Raw genomic sequence first — 20,613 nt, 5'->3', positions numbered from 1 at the left:
AAATTTGAGAAACAGATAACAAGCTGTGGAACTGTCAGAGCCATTAACGTCCGATCGCGGAGCTTCCTGATTGGGTAGTTCAGAAATGGGGCGTGTCCACACCCTTCAGCCCCTCCTTCCTCGCTATTGGGCCGACCGTTCTTTCCTATCCAGGGTATTAGCAGCGGTTGCCGAGATACCGTTAGCAGCATCTCCAACGCTCAGCAAGGCGATCTGTCACTTACGCCACGCCGTCCTCTGATTGGCTGATTTCACGAGGGGCGGGCCGCGGCGGCTCGCTTTCCCTTCAGGCCCTCGCCCCGCCTATTCGGCGCTGACTTCATTCACGGGCCCGCCCGCCTGCCCATCACGCCTCGCTCCGTTCCGATTGGCTTTGCGCTGAAGGGTGGGGCGTCCCTTTGCGTTCGTTTCCTCGGAGCGGGCTCGCGGCTCGCGCATGAGCAGTCCGGGCTCCGGGTCGGTTGGTGGAGCGTTAGTCGGCGTCGGCGGAGGTTTGAGAGAAAAAGGGCCGCCTCCCCTCAGTGGTGGCGAGTTAGGGCGCAGCGGCTGCCAGAAGGAGCGTAGCCCTTGTGCGGGGATATGGGAAGCAGCTGACGAAGGGGAGAAATGGGGTTCCAGGCGAGGGTTTTCCAAACTGGGGGTCTCCAGCTGTTTTAGGACTACAATTCCCATCATCCCCGACCACTGTTCCTGCTAGCTAGGGATGATGGGAGTTGTAGTCCAAAAAAAGCAGATTGAGACCCCCAGTTTGGGACTGTTCTAGATGAAGTGAAGCGGTGCTTTTTATGCTCAACTCGAAATAGAAAGCTTAGTCAGCGATGGGAGACTCGACCAAATCTTGACAAGGAAGTGTGTGAATCCCATTATTTTCCTCCAAGGGTTTGCAAACTGCCTGCATAAAAGTCAAAAAAGCCTCCCGGGTTTTTGTCTGCTTTATGGACCAGAATGAGAGTGACCAAGTCATCTTATCTGTCTTTTTATTTATATACTACTTTATGCCAAAAAATGCTACCTTGGTGGCAATAAGGTGTGAATGGGTTCTAGAGAGAGACTCCTGTGATTTCTTGAAGAACAGTACATTATTTTATATTATTGTATTTATAAAAATTGCATTCTTTCATATTACTTCCGTAAGATGTTAGTAGTATATAGACTCATTGAGTGCTATTATAGTGGGGTTGTTTCATATGAGTTAGACCAGGCATGTCTATAAAGTCCGTTTCGGGGGCCTAATCTGGTCAGTTTAATCTGGCCGCTGTGGCAGTTTATTCCCTGGGGTAAAATCCTAAAAAAACCAATTCTAAAAGAAGCTCAACAACTCCAACCCTAACTTCAATGTTAAAGAATGTTAAAGAAAGGTCAACAACGTTGGTCGGCCCCCACGGCCCTTCACTTCATCAAATCTGGCCCTCTTTGGAAAAAAAATTGGACACCACTGAGTTATGCCTTCTGTTCTAGAGCTTTGGGTTCAAGCCTGAAAATATTAAGTTAGATTAGGTAAACATTTCTGTATCTTTTGAAGGACAGTGACTTGGGACCATGGACAGAAGGAATGATCCAGACAGACGGCTGAACCCACCGGCTGCATTCAGAGGTTCAAAGCCCACTGGTAAAGCAAGAGCAAATTTATTATCTCAATTCCCCACACACTGATTTTTAAAATATTTGTTGCCTGCTTACGATGCAAAGAGAGCCCAGCCACAGTTACCTATATGTTGCTGGACTCTAGATAAAATATCTGCAAAGTACATGAAACCTCTGTTAGTAAAAAGTGCAGCTACTAGGTTACCAAAACCAGCCATAGAAGACTCATCTTGCCAGTTCTTAAGCAGTGAAGCTGGTTTCTAGTCACAACTGAACATGATAGTTGTTGCCTATATAGTCCAAATGGCTTCTTACTTGGCTATTTGAAAGGCTGCCTTTATTGTATGAATTTGCCGAACTGTCATCTGAAATGACTCCTGCCATGATTTGAAGTTAGGCAATGCATGACTGAAGTGAAGGTTGTTCCAGCATTGTCAAACTGATCTTCCCCCATATTCTTTCTATATTTCTTGTGCATCATATTCATTTATATACAGTAGCTGCCAACAGCACTGTTTCAACATTTGGACTGATACAAACTGCTTTAGGAAGCATTATTGTCTGGCAAGTGTGATTTAAAAAAACCAGCAAGTCATAGGTAAAGGTAAAGGGACCCCGGACCATTAGGTCCAGTCGTGGCCGACTCTGGGGTTGCGATGCTCATCTCACTTTATTGGCCGAGCGAGCCAGTGTACAGCTTCCGGGTCATGTGGCCAGCATGACTAAGCCGCTTCTGGCGAACCAGAGCAGCGCACGGAAACGCTGTTTACCTTCCTGCCGGAGCGGTACCTATTTATCTACTTACACTTTGACGTGCTTTCAAACTGCTAGGTTGGCAGGAGCAGGGATGCGTCCCTATAAAACTGTTTCTGCCTGGTTTCGAACCAGGGACCTTTCGCGTGTGAGGTGAACGTGATAACCACTACATTACAGAAACTGTGGGCCTTAAATGTAGATTGTGCACAGTTATTCACATTTCAGCATATGGAAGGGTTTTTCAACTAGTTTCTGGAGCAGCACCTCTTAAGAGCAGCAAATATTGACAGGAGATAATGTTTACATGGTAGTGCAAAGCTTCACCTGTTGGTTTTTGCAAATCAAGATATTGTTAAAAGCACAAGGCAAGCCAGGCTATCCCTCCTCCTCCTTTTCTAGTCAGTTCTCACCCCTCCTTTGCAGTTGCTAACTATGTTTGGTGAGAATTTGTGTTAGCTTTGCACAACTTCTGCTAGTATGAAGACCAGTTACGTGGATCTGTTTTCTGCATCTCGATTATGAATGGTTTCCTTTCAATGAAAGTTTTCCAGATCACCCTATTTCCTGCACTTAAACTCTTTCTAACAGGGCTATGTGGCAATCTAATGTCATAGCAATCTGCTGTCATTTCTTCCTTAGGGCCAAAGGAGTTGATCCCACCTTCACATTTCCAGAGCCGGTCAGCACCACCTCTAGCTGTCTCTACTACAGTGCCCTGGGATGTCCCTTGCCTTCCTAACTATGAGGCAGTTGAACTCAAGCGAGAAAACCAGAGACTGAAGGATGAACTCCACAGATGGGCCACAAAGGGAGATAAGGCAGAAGAACCAGGAACCAGAACCAGGTGAAATGACCCCTACAATTTCCCCCTTTCCTCTGATCCATTTCACCCTATACCACCCAATTATGAACATTATTTTACTTATTTAACGGCATTTATAGACCAGGTAATCAAAAAACAAAAATCTCTAAGCAGTTTACATAAAATAGTGCAAAAACATTAATCAAAACACAGGTGAAATAAACAGAATGTAAAAACAAGCATGCTTAATAAAAATACAGTGGTACCTTGGTTCTCAAACCTAATCTGTTCCGGAAGTCCGTTCCAAAACCAAAGTGTTCCAAAACCAAGGCGCGCTTTCCCATAGAAAGTAATGCAAAATGGATTAATCCGTTCCAGACTTTAAAAAACAGCCCCTAAAACAGCAATTTAACATGAATTTTGCTATCTAACGAGACCACTGATCCATAAAATGAAAGCAATAATCAATGTACTGTACTATAAAATAAGTAAGACAGTATTGTAGATGATAAAAATTATTTTATTTATTTTTTCTTACTAGCACTGATGACAGTCATTGTTTGGACTGGGGGGCTTTTATCCATTTCTGCAGTCACACAATCAGTAGCTGAACTGGGTTCCACACAGTCACAAAAACAAATTAACCGAAAAAGCCTCAAAAACAAAAATGCAGAATAAACAGCAAAAGCAAAAGCATCAAACTTAATCCGTTCCAAAACATTCAAAAACTAAGATGCGGCTTCTGATTGGAGTAGATGCCCTGGAAACAATAGCTGACAGCCACATCAGACGTTCAGCTTCTGAAAAACGTTCAGAAACCGGAACACTTCTGGGTTTTTGGCATTTGGGAACCAAGGTGTTTGAGAACCAAGGTACCACTGTACATGTTTTCGTAGGTTTGCAGAAATAAAAATAGATTTTATGAGACATTTCCCTTAACTTAAAAAAATTCCTTCCAGTAGCACCTTAAAGACCAACTAAGTTAGTTCTTGGTATGAGCTTTTGTGTGCATGCACACTTCTTCAGATACACTGAAACAGAAGTTGCCAGATCCTTCTATAGAGTGAGAAGGTGGGGAGGGGTGTTACTCAGAGGGGTGGTGGGAATGGGTGATTGGCAGATAGCTGAGATGAGCCTGTTGACGACTCTTAACGACTGTAATAGGTCTTACAGGAAAAGGCAAGGGGTGAGAAGGTGAGAAATGGCTTAGTCATGTATAATGAGATAAGAATCCAATGTCTCTGTTCAGACCAGGTCTCTCCATGGTTTTAAGTTTGGTAATGAGTTGCAATTCAGCAGCTTCTCTTTCCAGTCTATTTCTGAAATTCATTTGTAGTAAAACAGCTACTTTGAGATCTTGTATAGAATGTCCTGGGAGATTGAAGTGTTCTCCTACTGGTTTCTCTGTTTTGTGATTCTTGATGTCAGATTTATGTCCGTTTATTCTTTGGCGTAAGGTTTGGCCTATGCACACTTCCCTTAACTTGTGGTTCTCCACTGAAGAACTGAGTACAATGAGAACTGAAAGCATCTCCTGCTAGGCACATTGTACCCCAGCTTTGCTCTATTTGCTGTATCTCTCAGGTGCTCTTCTCCCCTTTTCCCCGGGAATCATTCCATATACTGGAGTTCAGCTTGTGACCAGCTCACTCCTTGAACAGCAGCCCTTAGAATGGAAACACCCTGAACTTTTGAACTAACTAGCAAGACATAAAATAGTGCCCCTGGAGGTGGGAGGACTTTATGACAAATTCTTTATCTTACAGGTCATTGGATAGAGGAGCTGAGCCCTCAAGCGTATGTCACACCTTGGCCATGTCCCAACAGGCCGAGCTCATCTCCCACCAGCTCCACGAGATCCAGCGACTGGAGGCGGAGCTTGCTGCCTTCCGAGTTGCCTCAGCCCAGCAAGAAGCAGCAGTGGCCAGTCGAGAAAACACCCTCTCTGACCTTCAGAGTGAGCTTGCAATACTAAAAAGCCGGAGCAAGGCAGAGGCTGCTGGCTTGAAGGCAGAATTGGAGGAAGTCAGGAGCAGCAGCAGACTGGAAATTGAGGCTCTCAAGGTAGAGTTGGAGGAGCTTAGGAGGCAGAGGCGCTTGGAGGCCGATTCCCTGAAAGAGGAGCTGGAGTTGACCAAGGAAAGAGCCAGACATGAAGTTGGGCTGGCGCGAGGAGAGCTGCAGGGCGCCCTTGAAAAAGCAGAAGCCGAGCAGAGGAGGCAAGAGGAAAGGGTGCGAGAGTGCCTAGAGACAGTGCTCAGGGAGCACCAGGCGGAGGTGAGTGCTCAAAGGAAAGCAATCTGGGAGAAAAAGTTGTTTTGAGTGGGTGCAGAATAAAAACTTGGATTGGCATCTCCGCTAGATAAGTCTCTGCAAGCCGTGGAGAATGGCGGTCCTCCAAATGCTATTGTACTCCAGTTCGCACCAGCCTTAGACAGCATAGCCAGTTGTCGCAGATAATGGGAATTACAGTGCATCAGCTATTGGTGGGCTGCAGGTTCTCCATTCCTTGCTCTAGGTTTTCTGGGAGAGTAGTGTGAATAGCAGGAGGTTGCTGCTCACCAGGATGTTAGCCTCTTCCTCTCTTTCCACAGTTGTCCAGGCTTTCTGAAGTCCACGGGGCCGAAGTTGCATCCCTGAAGCAGCAGCTGTGGGCACTCCAACAGGATTTGGGGGCTCAGCAGAAGGAGGCTGTCCAGTTAAGGGAGAAGAGAGACGTTCTCCAGAACCAACTCAGGTGTGATCACTGCTCCAGGTTCTTTTCCTCCAAGGGCCCACTGGGGTTGTCTCCAGGCTGTGCCAAAGGCAACCCCTTGTATTTCTCTCCTTCAGTGCAGCTGAGGCAGAGTTGGCTTCCCAGAATGCTTCGCTCCTGCAGCTGAAGACCTATGTTGGGGAACAGGAGTCAAAGCAGCCTAGTGCTGAACGGGAGCAACTTCTGAGCAGAGTGCAGGTGAGACCCAGGGGCTTTTCAGACATGGACAGTTAGCAGCATCTAAGTGATGATGATGATGATGATGATGATGATGATGATGATGATATTTTATTATTTATACCCCACCTATCTGACGGGGTTGTCCCAACCGCTCTTAAGTGTTGCTGTTGTGCTTTAAGCTACAAGTGGAATACCAACTTTGCTTCCATCCTTCTGGAATCCAAATAACCATCCTGTTGCCCTTTCTCCAGCTTCAGGTGGGGGTGGGTGGAGCTTGAGCCATAGTGGGTCAGAGAGCACTTTAAGACCTCTGATTGTTCCTAGCCATGCCTTTACCTGTCTCACACCTGGCATTACATATCACATCAGGAGAGGGGCAGATGGTCACAGTTTTGGGAAAACGGACTTCCCAGGCCAAGTTAGGAACCCTACCAGGCCTAATTTCCCCTGCATGCCTGAGGGTTAACCCCCAACCTCAGAAATGGCTGGAGCAGTACATACAATCTACTGTAAGGTTACCAGATTTTTTTCAAAGAATCCGGGAACACTTTTTTTTTGAAAAGAGGAAAAAAAAGTTATTTTTTAAAAAGTAAAAAAAGAAGAAGAAGAAGCAATGTCTTCTCTTCTGTGGTCTCCTCTGTCGCGCGGCCTTCCTCTGGGCCCTGGCCTGCTCTCTTGGAGTGCTAGCCGCAGTGGAGTAGGCTCGGGTTGGGCCTGGGCTCAGCCACGTGTCCTTGCCCTCCCGGTGCTTTCCTACCTCCTCAGTGGCGGCAGTGGTGTGGCAAGGGCAGGGCTCCCCTCTTTTTTCTCCTTCCTCTTCCTCTCTCTCTCTCTCCCTTCTCCTCTCCTCCTTCTCCCTGCGTCGGCTCTGGGGTTTTCCTGGCACTGGAGCGCTGCTGGGCAGTTGGCCAGGTGGCTGGGCACTCTCAGTCTTGGCTCAATTTGGGTCGTGGGGGGGGGGTGTCAGCGGTTCCCCCAGTTAACGCGCCGGGCGTCCCCGGTTCCCCCTCAGCAGCGGCAGTCTCAGCAGCAGTTGGCTCTGGCTGGCTTCAGGAGCTGCCATGGCGCCTGCCATTTTGCCTCGCCGGAAGTCCTCATATGATGTGTCTTGTGCCGTTGAACCAATCATGCAACTTTCATTCCCTACTAATAAATCTACAACACTTAAAATATAAATCCGGGAACAGATTTGTAAATCCGGCGACTGTCCCCGGGAAACGAGGACGTCTGGTAACCATAATCTACTGCAGAGTTGCTTGATGAATTACCAATACCTGGAGAAATTGTGCAAACTGTTCTACTGTGCTTTTTAAAAAGTCAGATTTTCAGAGTTCAGGGGAGTGGAGGAAGGAATGTTGAGCACAGAAAACAGGAACGGAATACTTTGTTCATGACAGCATGCAGATGCCCCATAAAAAGTGAGAGAACAAAGTGTGGCTGTTCCACATGAAATGCCCAGTATGGAAGCAGCCCAGGATAGGAAAGGTAACACAAGGCACTTCAAATAGCAGAGCTCCTTTTCTTCTGCACGGATTTATGAGTATGCAGTATGACTGCAACATTATTTTGCTCCTATTTCAGCAACTGGAAGAAGAGAAGGATGCCCTGAAAATTACAGCTGAGCTGCTGCAGGTTCGCCTAACTTCCCTCAGCGATATTCTGACACTACAGGAGATGGAGCTCAGCAAGAAGGTAAATACATTTGAGGACAGTGGGTATGATAGTGAAGAACAGTAGCCTTGTGGGTCCCAAATAGTAGATTACAGAACTGCAAACTATTCAAAATAGCTCTTTTGATTGACTGGGTATTGGGTACACACCCACACCCTTCTTAAAAGCTGTTTTATTTCATGTTTGATCTTCTCAGGTGCATCTTGAGGATCCTCTCCGACCTGAATCATCTCAGAAATGGCAGTACCTGCTGACTCGGTGGCGGGAGAAAGTATTTTGTCTCCTGGTGCAGCTGAAATCTCAGGAGCTCAGTCACAGGGATACTACCAAAGTGCTAGAAAGGAAGGTATGTGTTTGATTTGAGGGAGGGGGGCTGTGTTGGAGTGGAGCAGGGTGAACCTGAAAGCCCAAGCTCCTAGGTAGGTTTTTTGAAAATGGAGTGTGGAAGAGCATGAGAATTGTGAGCCAGGACTCCTGGGATCTCCAGGAAGGGAATCCGAGGTTTCTGTGAGGATTACAGAGATATCTGAATTCATGCTAGTTGTGGAGGAGCCTGGAAACTGTTACCAGGCTAGTAAAAAAATAAAAGTTGCCTGCTACCAACCAGACTATCAGAAGAGGGAGAAGTCCTTGAAGATACCTGCTATCTTTCTACTTTGGTTGGAGATGAAATTATTATTTTTTGAATTTATATACCACCCTATACCTGGGGGTCTCGGGGCGTCTCTTGAAAGCAAGCAGGTTGGCAGAAGATGGGTGAAGCAATCTGCCACAAGCAATGTTGTTAGCAGTCAAATTGTTAAATGCAAAGCTTACTTGATAATAAGCCAGGTCTTAATTTTCTGCCTACAGGTCAAAGAGCTAGAAGGGGAAGTGGAGTCCAGAGACCAGAAGGTGGCACTGTTGCTCCACAGCCTAGAAGACAAATCTGCTGAAGCAGATATGGAAAGAGTGAGAAACAAAGTAAGTTGTTCTCATATGCCCCTTGCCCAAGAAGGCAAGATTGGAAAGGGGCACATCCTTTTCCCCATTAAAACAGGGTTAAGAGCTGAAAGGTGATGCTAAAGGGCGGAGGGGTTCCTGACAAGTGAATTTAGGACCTCTCCCTTTAAGGGGGAGAGTATTGCTTAGAGCTTTCTCATTCCTTCCAGACTCTGCAGGCAGAGGCATTGCGCTCGAATGATTTGGCACAGGATCTTCAACGGAGGGCAGAGACGGCTGAAAATGCCCTTCGGGGCCTGGGGGATTTTGTCAGCAGGTAACTAGGAAAGACAAAGCAATAATGGTTGGGTTCCCCCAGCTCTGTGGTCCTCCAGGTATTGAGGACTGCAGAGAGCCTGAGAAAACCCAAAGGCCATTTATTTGACACCTCCAATTTACAGAAGTCTTCCTGCTCCTTCCTTGCTCTTGGCTAACTTTCATTTAACGGTCCAGGCTAAGCTGCTGTGTCTTCTTCTGCTCCACAGGCTAAGCCAGCAGCTGACTGGACAGGAAGAATCATGGAGAGCAGCCTTGTCACGCCTCATGGGACTGGGAAACAGAGTTGCTTTTGCAGCCAAGAGAGTGGACACTGTCCAAGGTAATGGTGGCAAGCCATTTTGCAATCTAGACATACAATCTTCCATCGCCAAACACAAATCTTGATATTCTTGCTTGGGCATATCTTGACCCACAAGAGTCTCAGTTACTTCCATATACCTAGTGAAGCTACGTTAACCATAATATTATTATCTCTTTACTTTGTTTGCATTGTTTTTATTTATGAGTTAGGATCCTACCCTCATGGTGGTGGATACACCCTTGAAAAAAACAGTGGTACCTTAGGTTACATACACTTCAGGTTACAGACTCCACTAACCCAGAAATACTACCTCGGGTTAAGAACTTTGCTTCAGGATGAGAACAGAAATTGTGCTTTGACGGTGCGGCAGCAGCAGGAGGCCCCATTAGCTAAAGTGGTGCTTCAGGTTAAGAACAGTTTCAGGTTAAGAACAGACCTCCGGAACGAATTAAGTACTTAACCCGAGGTACCACTGTAATCAAATTCAAAATTCTTCCATTTGTAACAATCCGGGATGTTGGGTTTTTATAAATCATTTTAATCCAATTACAGTAATCTAGTGGAAGACAGGAGTGCCTGGCGTGCTCTGGTCCATGGGGTCATGAAGAGTCAGACACGACTAAATGACTAAACAACAACAACAAATAGGGAAGCCAAATTTACGTAACACAAACCCTATTAATTCTTTATATATTCTGTCAAAAGCCTTTTCTGCATCTAATGACAATCTTATAAACTCCTCTTCATCTTTATTTAAATTTATCAAATCTATTGTTAATCTGATATTATCTGTAGCTTGCCTTGTTTTTATAAAATCTGTTTGATTATTTAGGTATCAAGTCTTGAATAACTTTTTGTAATTTTGCTGCCAATATTGCATTCAAAATCTTTGCATCAACATTCATTAATGATATTGGTCTATAATTTGCACATTTAGTAGGGTCTTTGTTAGGTTTTGGTATAATTAATATTAAAGCATCATTGAATGTTGTAGCAGATATACCTTTATGAGCTATTTCCTCATAGACTTCTAGAAGTCTGGGGACCAGTAGATTTTTGAATATTTTATACCATTCTATAGGAAGGTGGTCTGGTCCAGGTGATTTCCCATTTCCCATTGTATCTATTACATTCTCAATATCTAATATATTTAGGGGTGCTGATAGCATATCCTTTTGATATTCTTCAATAGTTGGTATTTTAATATCTTGAAAGAAGTTTTTCCACCTCATTCTCTGATATATTTTCTGGCCCTTCATATAATTTTTTGTAGAATTAAAAAAATTCATTATTGATATCTACTGATGAGGTTGCTGCGATGTTATTTTCATTTCTTATTAAGGGTATTATTTGGTTCACTTTCTTTTGTTTTAGACGATTAGCTAGAATTTTTGTTGGTCTTTCTCCCTGTTCCCAATATATTTGTCTTAGACTTAGTAGGCTGAACTCAATTTTTTGAGCTAGTCTATTATTCAGTTCTAATGTTAGTTGTTGTACTCTTTCATATGTAATCTTAGATGGGTTATTTGCCATATCACCCCACAGTGTTTTTAAAGAATTTTTAAAATTATTTTCTTTTAATCTTTGCAGCTTGGCTTTATGGGCAGAGAAAGATATTATCTTCCCTCTGATGTAAGCTTTGACTGGACTTAACCGTCCAGGGGTCCTTGACCTTATTTACATAATACACTTTCCACACTTGTAAGAAACCATTTTTTTAGTGGGGTGGCGCTAAAGTTTTGAAACTTCCTGCCTATTGACATCAGGCAGGTGCCTTCATTGTAATCTTTCCAGTGCCTGCTTAAAACGTGTTTTGTTTCTACACAAGCCCATCTAGTTTCACTTTTTCTCAGCTGTTGATTTTAATCATGGTTTGAATATTCTGAATAATTTTATTGCTTTATTTTGCAATGCGAACTGCTTAAAGTGTTTTAGAACAATCAAGTGATATATAAATCTTGTTAAACAAATACTTTTTTAAGGCAGCTACCTCATGTAGTAGATTGCAAGGGAGGGGTAGGCTCAAGTTCCCCTGTCAGTCTTTGTATGACTTGCCTTAGGTGCTGAAGAAGGCATTGTCCTAGCACCAGAGGTGTTAAATGGTGTTAAGATATGACTGCCAGTCTTTCTATACACAGAAAGGAGTGGGAGTGCACTCTTGTTCTTTCCCTGAGGCAGAAAAATATATTGGGTCAGCCGTGTCTAAGGGATTTCCTATACCTTTCTTCTGGCTACATTATTTTAAGCTCGTTGACATTTATAACTACAGTCAAAACACTAATTTAGATGGTTGCAGACAACCCCTTTATTCTTTATGATCTATATGTTAATGAATTTCACAACAGTTAAAGTGCTTTCCTTTTTGCCATCGCTAGATGTTGCTCTGTTCACATAATGTTCCCTCCCAACATACCAGACATACTTCAGATTATTTTCAGAGACTCTACAGACAACCTTTCCCCTCCCCTCAAATCTCTCAGGTGCCTTATCTTAATCCACAGACTTGACAATCCAATATTGTGCTATGCATATTTTAACTTTTAAGTAGAAGGTCACACTGAGTTCAGTTGAGATAATTTCCATATAAGTGTGACTAGGATTCTGTTCTCTCTCTCTCTCTGCCCTTTTTTGAATGGGACTGACTGAAGCTTTAGCCCCAAACTGTAACTCTATTCACACTTTGGTGCAAGCCTCACTGAATTTGTCCCTGAACAGGCACACACTTAGGCCATCAAAGGAATTATCATTCTGTTAGCAATTGTAGAGGTTTCTAATAGAGGTCACTGCATCTTTGCTAAGCTACAGTTCCCACAATTATTTTTGGGAAATCATGATAGTTAAAGCAGCATAAAACTGGGAAGTCTACAGTGTGCTGCAAATCCCTCTCAGTTTAAAATCCCTACAGCAGGACGGAGGAACCTTTTTCAGACCAAGGGTTGCATTTCCACCTGGGGGCGCTATGCCTGTGGCGGGTGTGACTAAAAAGAAAAATAAGCGGAGCCATGTGTGTAAATTTCGCCTTTGCACAGTAGGCTGATTTCTTCACTCAGTCCTCTAGCCTGCATCTAGCAAGCAAGAGGCATGATTAAAACTCAAGGATGCATTCTAGCCAGGCAAAAGCTCTCAAGGGCTGTTTGAAGCAGAGCTTGGGAGGGATGAGGTGTCTCGAGGACCAGATAGAGGCTTAGAGGGTCATCTTTGGCCCCGAGGCCTGAAGTTTCCCACCCCTGCCCAGCAGCTTTTCACCTCTTTGCCTGCTCCTGTTATTTCTGCAACAACTGTTCATTGCTATAGTTTTCTAGGCTTCAGAGACACAGGGGTTCAGCATGAAGTATGCATGTTTTGAATGAATCTGCAAAAAACAACAACAACCCAGAACCCAAACTCAACAATTGTTTCCATACCTTAATATGCATACTTTGTTTTCAGCACTGTACTTGGGATTTCTGTTGCAGGCCCCAAACATATATCTGTTTTGGCAGGTAAAGCCTCAAGGGCCTATGATAGTCTGCACTATTAAAAAAGAATTCTCAATTTGTGGAGTCAACATGCACGTCTCTCCCCCGCCCCTGCATTCTAAATGGAAATTGTGGTCAGCATACATATTTTCTTTTTGCAACATGTTTTCATAGGATCTTCATTTTTACTTACCAGTGGGATGACCACCTGGACTGTTTTTGTGTTGTGTTTTTCCTCCTGTATATTATAACAACTAATACGTTTGCTTCTCTTTAACACTAAAGTCTAGAATAGGAGTGGCTAAGCTGTGACCCTCTAGACATTAATGGATTACAATTCCCATGAGCCCCAGCCAGCATGACCAATGGTCAGGGATGATGAGAGCTGCAGTTTTGCAACATCTGGAAGGCCACAGGTTCCCTGCTCCTAGTATATAAGTGGCCAAGGTCCCAAAATGAGCTTTTTGCCTAGATTTATTGCTTTTTTAAAAAGCTGATACACTTCTGTCAATGAATAACTGAATAATTATGGCTTCCAGGGTTGGTATGCCAGAAGATAGCACTAGCCAGACTTCAGCAAGAGGAGAAATCTTGCACCACAAGATCAGACGATGAGAAGTAAGTTCAAAACTCTAATCTCAGTGCAGGCTGTGAAGAGTTGGTGACTGTGCATACTTCTTCCTTGAAAGGACAGAATGCTTTGCGAAATGGTCTTCACCGCAGAGTTGCTGTGCTTAAGATTTCTGCTTCGTATACAGAAACTAAGACAGAAATAAGAGACATTGCCTGTGCCATTTCAGTTCCAGTCCATTCAAGACTTTACCCTTTGAATAGCGCAGTCTCCAGTTAAGAGAATTTAGTATCTTCTGTGTTAGAGCAGAGATAGCAAAAGTTGGGGATTAAAGTCCCTGAGTTTCTAGGAATAGTATTTGGCTTTTGCAGGGTAGAGCTGGAAGCCAAGGTCTAGCCTAACAGCAAAATATCTAACTGAAGCAAAGGCAGAGTTGAATGACTTGGCCCAGCCTTGTGGAGGAGTGGGATTCTGGCAACAACAACTTTTTGGTTAACTAGTGCAGTCAGCCAAAATTTTACCCCTGTGCAATTGAAACACTTGAGTGTCCAGGGTTACGACTGAACTTCTTATCTCTCTACTTCCTCCCCAGGATTCAGCGATCTTATGAAGACCTTCAAGCTGAACTACAGATGTTGCACAAAGAACGGGATCAACTCTCACTGGAGCTTAAACGTGGGGCTCAACTCATAGAGAAGAAAGTGGCTGAAGCAAAAGAGCAAGGTGACCAACTCTGGGCCCTCTTCTCACTAAGGTGACAAAGCTGTATCTGTACAGTTTAAGACCACAGGTGAGGGTTCACCTGAATGAATTCTCCATACAGAACAAATTCCCTGCACTCAGAAGACCTAATGTCAGGTAGTACAGGTTGAACCTATTATTCTCCTGCTAGTTTATTATGTGCAGGGAATTTGTGTGAGGAATAATTTTCAGTGAGTCACCACCTGTAATAAGATGGTTCGGGCACAGAACTAGGCCCTACTGTCAGTGACAGCACCTAGAAACTAGGTGTAGAAAAGCAGTGGGGAGGTGATTTGGGTATATTGGATTGCTGGGCACCGCCCTCAACTGACTGTCTCCCCTCTGTCCTACAGCGGAGCTTGAGCTCAGGAAAACGAGGGAGTCATTGCAGAGCCTGCAGGAGGCACTGGAGGCAAAGGCACTGGTGGAACAGACACTGAGGCAGCAACAGGAGGCCACAGAGAAGCAGCTGGAGGCAACCTGCAGCAACCTGCAGAGGAGTGAAGAGGCTGCAGAGAGTTTGAGGCAGGAGCTGGGACAGTTAAGAGCGGAGTATGAAACAGGTATCTTAGGGACATGCTGCATTTTTTCTGGGGAAGGAATGATTAACTTCAGAGGTGAGGCATGATGAGCTTTTAAATTGGCTTTTGCTTATGCCTCCCCTTCTCCTGTACATGGCTACCAGAAAACAAGCAAACACAAAGTGAAGTACACTCCCTGAGCACAGTTGCAGCACACAAACATATACATAGGATGAACATCTGGGTTGGAATGAGACAAGAGCTTTGTCACTGAAACACCTTATGCACACAAGGTCTCGGGTCGAATACCTGTCAATGAGGCTTGTTTGTTTGAGGTATATGTTTCTTGCTGCTCCTGTGAAAGGTCCCTGGTTTGACAACTAGGCCAATCCCTTTTTTCCTTGTAGCACACCAAAAGATGACAGGCCTGCACCTTAGAAAAATCTTTCTTAGACTGTTGAGGAAAGGTTGCACTGCAGGGCCAAAAGGACCTGAGCTAAATCAGCCATCACTTGACGCAAGAACCTCAAAGTATTCTATGCATCCGTGTACTTGCCTTCTTCAAGTACTTTTGCTTCACTGGAGTGTAGTATTGAACTAGGATGATGCCTCTCACTTGCCTGGATGGAGAGAGGTGGGTGTGAACAGAAACCCTTGACTCTGGTATATCTGACTTCCGTTGCATGTTTTTTCACCCACTTTTGCCTCTAACCACACCCCGTTTTTTCACCTGGCCCTGCCCACCACTATGTGGCACTTGAGCTGAAAAGGGTTCCCCACCTCTCATCTAGCTCCTGGTAAGCCACCATTTGTGGCTGTAGGGCTGCTTTTGGCTTGGTGAGTCTGGGCCTGCATTTAGAAAAGCATAGAGAGCTGTCAGTGATCAAATGTGCAAAAGGTAAGGGCTGTCCACCAAGGGCAGAAGCCACTGGATACTGAAAACGTGAGAACGCTTGTAAATACAGTTAAGAGTCAGAGAAGGCTCTGCCACCTGAGAGATTTGATGCATGACTTCCTGATACAGTACTGTAATGAGCAAGACATTGTGGGATGGGGGGGCAAAACCCCTGCCTATTGTCATTTTCATGCCCTTTCTACATAGCCCTGCAGGAGAAGGTAACTGAAATTGAAACACAGATGCGCAAGGATCTGTCAGAAATGGAGAGAGGGCTCAATGAAGCACGGAGGGAACACACAAAGGCAGGTGAGCAGCACAACAGCTGTACAGGCAACAACCAATATACACGGGTCCAATTGATGCACACATCGCAGTGACTTTGGAGGGGCTGGGAAAGGGGGCCGGGCATAACGGCCATATGCATGCTCTGCCGCCGCATACGATGACCTGTTCAAATTGTGGATTGCCTGTAAATGGAAAGAGGCTACTGGGGTGTGTTTTGGTGCCTGAGGCAGAAAATCCAAAAGGAGTCTTCTTGTGAAAACTTATGTATTAAATAGCAGGCACTTTTGTTGACAAAGATTGGGCATCTGATTCACTGTGCGTAATGTAGAGTCAGTACTGAGGGCCACAGCTCAGGGATAGATTATATACTTTTATGCAGAAGGTCTCAAGTTCAGCCACTTGTATTTCCATTTGGGGGGAAAGTCACTTGCAGCAGCAGGACTGGGAAAAATCCCTGCCTGAAGCCTGATAGTTGTTGTCATAGCCCAGTGGTAGAGCACCTGTTTTACATGCAATTGGTCCTAGGTTGAATCCCTGACATTTCTAAGTAGGGCTGAGAAAGATCCCTGCCTGAAGCCCTGGAAAGCCGCTGTCAGCCTTTGTGGATAATACTGAGGCAGATGAACCAAGGGGACTACCTTAGTGTATAGCTGCTTCCTGTGTTCCTAGGGCAGTTGCAGTAGATGACACTGATAGCTGGATCAGTGGTTTGACTCTGCATAAAGTAGCTTTGAGTCTGCTACACTGCAGGCGGAGCCAAACCTTCTTTACTCCCTTCTCTGCTTCTCATCCCTCTTTTGATCCTCCCTCCTGCTTTGTGTGTCTGCAGTGGTTGCCCTACGCCAGGCTGAGCGACAGGCAGCAAGAGACAAAGCTCGCAGTGACGAACTTGCCAAGCTGCAAGAGTCTGCCACGCAGCAGGAAATGGCACAACTTGAAGGACGTCTGCGGGAGCTTGAGAGGGACAAGAATCTGCTGATGGTACGTTCAAGGAGTGAAGGCACATGGCTGCCCCATATTGGTGCCTGTGGCATCCGTCAACGTCTGGCTCTTTCCATGCACAGGCTACCTTGAGGCAGGAAGGGCTGTTGGTCCAGCATCGACAGAATCGGCTCGCAGCAGTCCAGGGCCCAGCAGAATCAATTGAGAAGACCGGATCTAAGCCTCCATCTAAAGGTATAGGGTGGGATCCAGTGAGTTGCATCAGCAGAACCCTGGGCAAGGACTTCGGCTTGCACAGCAGGGCTCCCCCTGCTCCCACCAAAATTGACCCCAGAACAGCTGAAATGCTTGTGCTGACAGAAGATTCAACATACTATTCCACCACACTTTACAGCAGCAGGCAGGCTTCAGAAGCGGCTATGTGCAGTTCTGTTCCCCAACATGTTGCTGCTGCTGTCTGTGCCCTCCCCACAAGCATCTGTCTGAGGCAACTGCTTCACTCTGACTAATGATAGGGCTGGCCCTGATAATAGGGCAGCTTGGTATGTCTTGCTACATCCTACAGTTGGCAGGTGTGCCGTTTCCCTTCCCACAATCCCTTGCAATTCTTTTAACTGCCAGATATAGAAGCCTTCTAGTTTCTGTTCTTCCCTATTCTTCTCAACACTCATCCCAGTGGTCACCAGGTTAAGAGCATCTACCTCACTGGCATTCTCCACTGATCTCCATCACTCCATGATCTTACGGGCTTTTCTCCCTCTTCCTACAGAGTCTCTGTTTGCTGTGCTGGATGACCTACAGGTACTGGGTGCTGCTATACTGGGAGAAGAAGAAGCAGCAGACAAAGAGAGAGACACCAGCAAGGGCACTTAAGTATAAATCCCTCCAGGGGAAGAAAAATCTACTTGGAGACACCAGGCCGTGGAAATGGATAGAAAGATGTTTGTAAATAAAAGTTATTTTTATAGGCACATAGGCATTTATATTGGAAGTGTTCTTTTAAAAAACCTAGTCTCTAAAACACGTCATTACCTCCCACATCTCATTTCCTCCCTACCAATCTTGGTTGAGGGCTTCTTATATACACTGTTGATGCAAACCACCCACTAACTGCGTAAGATACATATATTCTTGTGTTCAGCCTAAAAAATGTTCAGGGTAGTTTACAATGCCTTATACAATTAATACAATATGGGTGATTGGGTAGCTAAGCTGGATGAACACAATTACTCAGCAAGGGTATATAATGTACAAAGGATGTGAAATGGAGGGGCAGGGCTTAGCTAGTTTGAGACATGTACAAACGTCACTTAAGTACAGAGCTTACGACACATTTCTCTGCTGACAGCCAGTTTCATTTGTCTGTTTTCAATATGACCCTTTGGGTGTCCCTTTCAACTGCTCTTTTCTGATTCTGTGAATACAAAATGACACTTCATTCTTCTTGTGAAGTCTAGCTATCAAACAGCAACTGAGTTAGAAGACTACCTCCTCTTTCAAGCTGGGTATGAATGTTGTTGAAAAACACTCCCTGAGCCAGATCTGCTCTATAAATAAATCAGGATGTTTTCATAGAATCATAGAGTTGGAATAGACCACAAGGGCCATCAAGTCCAACCCCCTGCCAAGCAAGAAACACCATCAGAGCACTCCTCACATATGGTTGTCAAGCCTCTGCTTAAAGACCTCCAAAGTAGGAGACTCCACCACACTCCTTGGCAGCAAATTCCACTGTCGAACAGCTCTTACTGTCAGGAAGTTCTTCCTAATGTTTAGGTGGAATCTTCTTTCTTGTAGTTTGGATCCATTGCTCCGTGTCCGCTTCTCTGGAGCAGCAGAAAACAACCTTCCTCCTCTATGTGGCATCCTTTTATATATTTGAACATGGCTATCATATCACCCCTTAACCTCCTCTTCTCTAGGCTAAACATGCCCAGCTCCCTTAGCCGTTCCTCATAAGGCATCGTTTCCAGGCCTTTGACCATTTTGGTTGCCCTCCTCTGGACACGTTCCAGTTTGTCAGTGTCCTTCTTGAACTGTGGTGCCCAGAACTGGACACAGTACTCCAGGTGAGGTCTGACCAGAGCAGAATACAGTGGCACTATTACTTCCCTTGATCTAGATGCTATACTCCTATTGATGCAGCCCAGAATTGCATTGGCTTATTTAGCTGCCGCGTCACACTGTTGGCTCATGTCAAGTTTGTGGTCAACCAAGACTCCTAGATCCTTTTCACATGTACTGCTCTCAAGCCAGGTGTCCCCCATCTTGTATTTGTGCCTCTCATTTTTTTTTTGCCCAAGTGCAATACTTTACATTTCTCCCTGTTAAAGTTCATCTTGTTTGTTTTTGCCCAGTTCTCTAATCTGTCAAGGTCGTTTTGAAGTGTGATCCTGTCCTCTGGGGTGTTAGCCACCCCTCCCAGTTTGGTGTCATCTGCAAATTTGATCAGGATGCCCTTGAGTCCATCATCCAAGTCGTTGATAAAGATGTTGAATAAGACTGGGCCCAAGACAGAACCCTGTGGCACCCCACTAGTCACTCTTCTCCAGGATGAAGAGGAACCATTGATGAGCACCCTTTGGGTTCGGTCAGTCAGCCAGTTACAAATCCACTGAGTGGTAGCATAGTCAAGACCACATTTTACCAGCTTCTTTACAAGAATATCATGGGGCACCTTGTCAAATGCCTTGCTGAAATCAAGGTAGGCTACATCCACTGCGTTCCCTTCATCTACCAGGCTTGTAATTCTATCAAAAAACGAGATCAGGTTAGTCTGGCATGCCTTATTTTTCAGAAATCCATGCTGACTATTGGTGATCACAGCATTCCTTTCTAGGTGCTCTCACAGACTGTTTGCTTAATGATCTGCTCCAGAATCTTCCCTGGTATTGATGTCAGACTGACTGGGCAATAATTATTTGGGTCCTATGGGCCCACAGTGATGCCATGCCCCAGAGCAGCGGCGTAGCGTGAGTTGTCAGCACCCGGGGCAAGGCAAGTAATTTACGCCCCCCCCAACCCCTAACCTGCCGATCTGAGGTGAGTTGCCGCTGGCACTGCCGCCCAAACCACGCCGCTTGCCCGGAGGAGGGGGGGGCAGAGAGGCGAGGAAAATGCAACAGCCCAGCAGCTGCAGCAGCACCAACGGAGGCGGGGCTGTGAGGAGGGGCTGCCTGGCGGGACCGGACGAGCGCTGAGAGCCGCTGCCTGCCCTGCGCCTTCAGCCCGGACGCGATCACAGCTCGGCGGTTCCGTGAGTCATGCGGCTCTGCTACAGCCTGCGCCCGAGGCTCTTCGGCGACTCCGGAGGCAGCGAGCGCGCCCCCCCCCAGATGTTGCGCCCGGTGCGGCCGGCCCCCCTTGCACCCCCCACGCTACGCCACTGCCCCAGAGAGACGACTCCTGTGGCATAGTTTTAGCAGATGTAATGCAAAGGCAGGCCTGGCCACAAGCGGGGAACGTATAAACTGGGATTCATTTAATTATTATTTTATTTATTAAAATTGTTGGTTGCTTTCTCTTGCCCAGGGCAACCCAAAGCAAGTTAAATCCAAGTAAGTAGACAACAAACCCCCACAGATTCCTTTAAACCAAGAGGAAAGAGAAATTCATTAAAAACATCCCCCTAGAGCATTCTGCAAACATGGAGCTACCACAGAAAAGGCCTGTTGCCACCCTCTGGACCACTCCTAGAGGGGGCACATGAAGCCCATTCCCCGCTATGGTGCCCCTCAGTGGTTATAGCGGTAGACATCGTCGACTCCAATCCAGTACTGTGCAGCAGACAGGCTGCTCCTTCATCCTGGCTGATGATTGTGCTCACCTGCGCTCCTAGAAGGAATAACTGGGGATTGGGGTGGGCGTGTTTTGTGCACGTGTGAATGG

The 20,613-nt window shown here is 45.6% G+C and overlaps 1 protein-coding gene across 4 annotated transcripts; it reads left to right on the top strand.

Moving 5' to 3' along the window:
- Nucleotides 1–391: 391 nt before the first annotated feature.
- CCHCR1 (coiled-coil alpha-helical rod protein 1) lies at nucleotides 392–17,696 on the top strand. Of its 4 annotated transcripts, none has more exons than XM_083491555.1 (18): nucleotides 395–491; nucleotides 1,523–1,609; nucleotides 2,980–3,184; nucleotides 4,909–5,419; nucleotides 5,737–5,879; nucleotides 5,975–6,095; nucleotides 7,659–7,769; nucleotides 7,945–8,094; nucleotides 8,601–8,711; nucleotides 8,900–9,006; nucleotides 9,215–9,327; nucleotides 13,307–13,385; nucleotides 13,931–14,061; nucleotides 14,433–14,642; nucleotides 15,703–15,804; nucleotides 16,613–16,764; nucleotides 16,848–16,959; nucleotides 17,495–17,696. In XM_083491555.1, exons 2-18 carry the CDS (start codon nucleotides 1,540–1,542, stop codon nucleotides 17,596–17,598), a joined length of 2,532 nt encoding a protein of 843 aa, XP_083347681.1. In that variant the 5' UTR covers nucleotides 395–491; nucleotides 1,523–1,539; the 3' UTR covers nucleotides 17,599–17,696. The 4 variants fall into 4 exon arrangements, with proteins under 4 accessions (XP_083347684.1, XP_083347681.1, XP_083347683.1 ...); XM_083491557.1 differs by lacking the exon at nucleotides 395–491 and adding an exon at nucleotides 498–818; XM_083491556.1 differs by lacking the exon at nucleotides 395–491 and adding an exon at nucleotides 832–851.
- Nucleotides 17,697–20,613: the final 2,917 nt, after the last annotated feature.

This window comes from Podarcis liolepis (assembly GCF_965112155.1).
Source record: "Podarcis liolepis genome assembly, chromosome: 2".
Classification (NCBI taxonomy): domain Eukaryota; kingdom Metazoa; phylum Chordata; class Lepidosauria; order Squamata; family Lacertidae; genus Podarcis; species Podarcis liolepis.
Note: the sequence above shows the minus strand (reverse complement) of the source record. Positions and strands in the feature narration are given on the sequence as shown.

Coding starts and splice junctions, on each gene's coding strand:
- CCHCR1 (XM_083491555.1), top strand. CDS start 1,540: ATGGACAGAAGGAATGATCCAGACAGACGGCTGAACCCACCGGCTGCA. Junction 8,712..8,899: donor TGGAAAGAGTGAGAAACAAA/GTAAGTTGTTCT, acceptor CATTCCTTCCAG/ACTCTGCAGGCAGAGGCATT. Junction 14,643..15,702: donor AAGAGCGGAGTATGAAACAG/GTATCTTAGGGA, acceptor CTTTCTACATAG/CCCTGCAGGAGAAGGTAACT.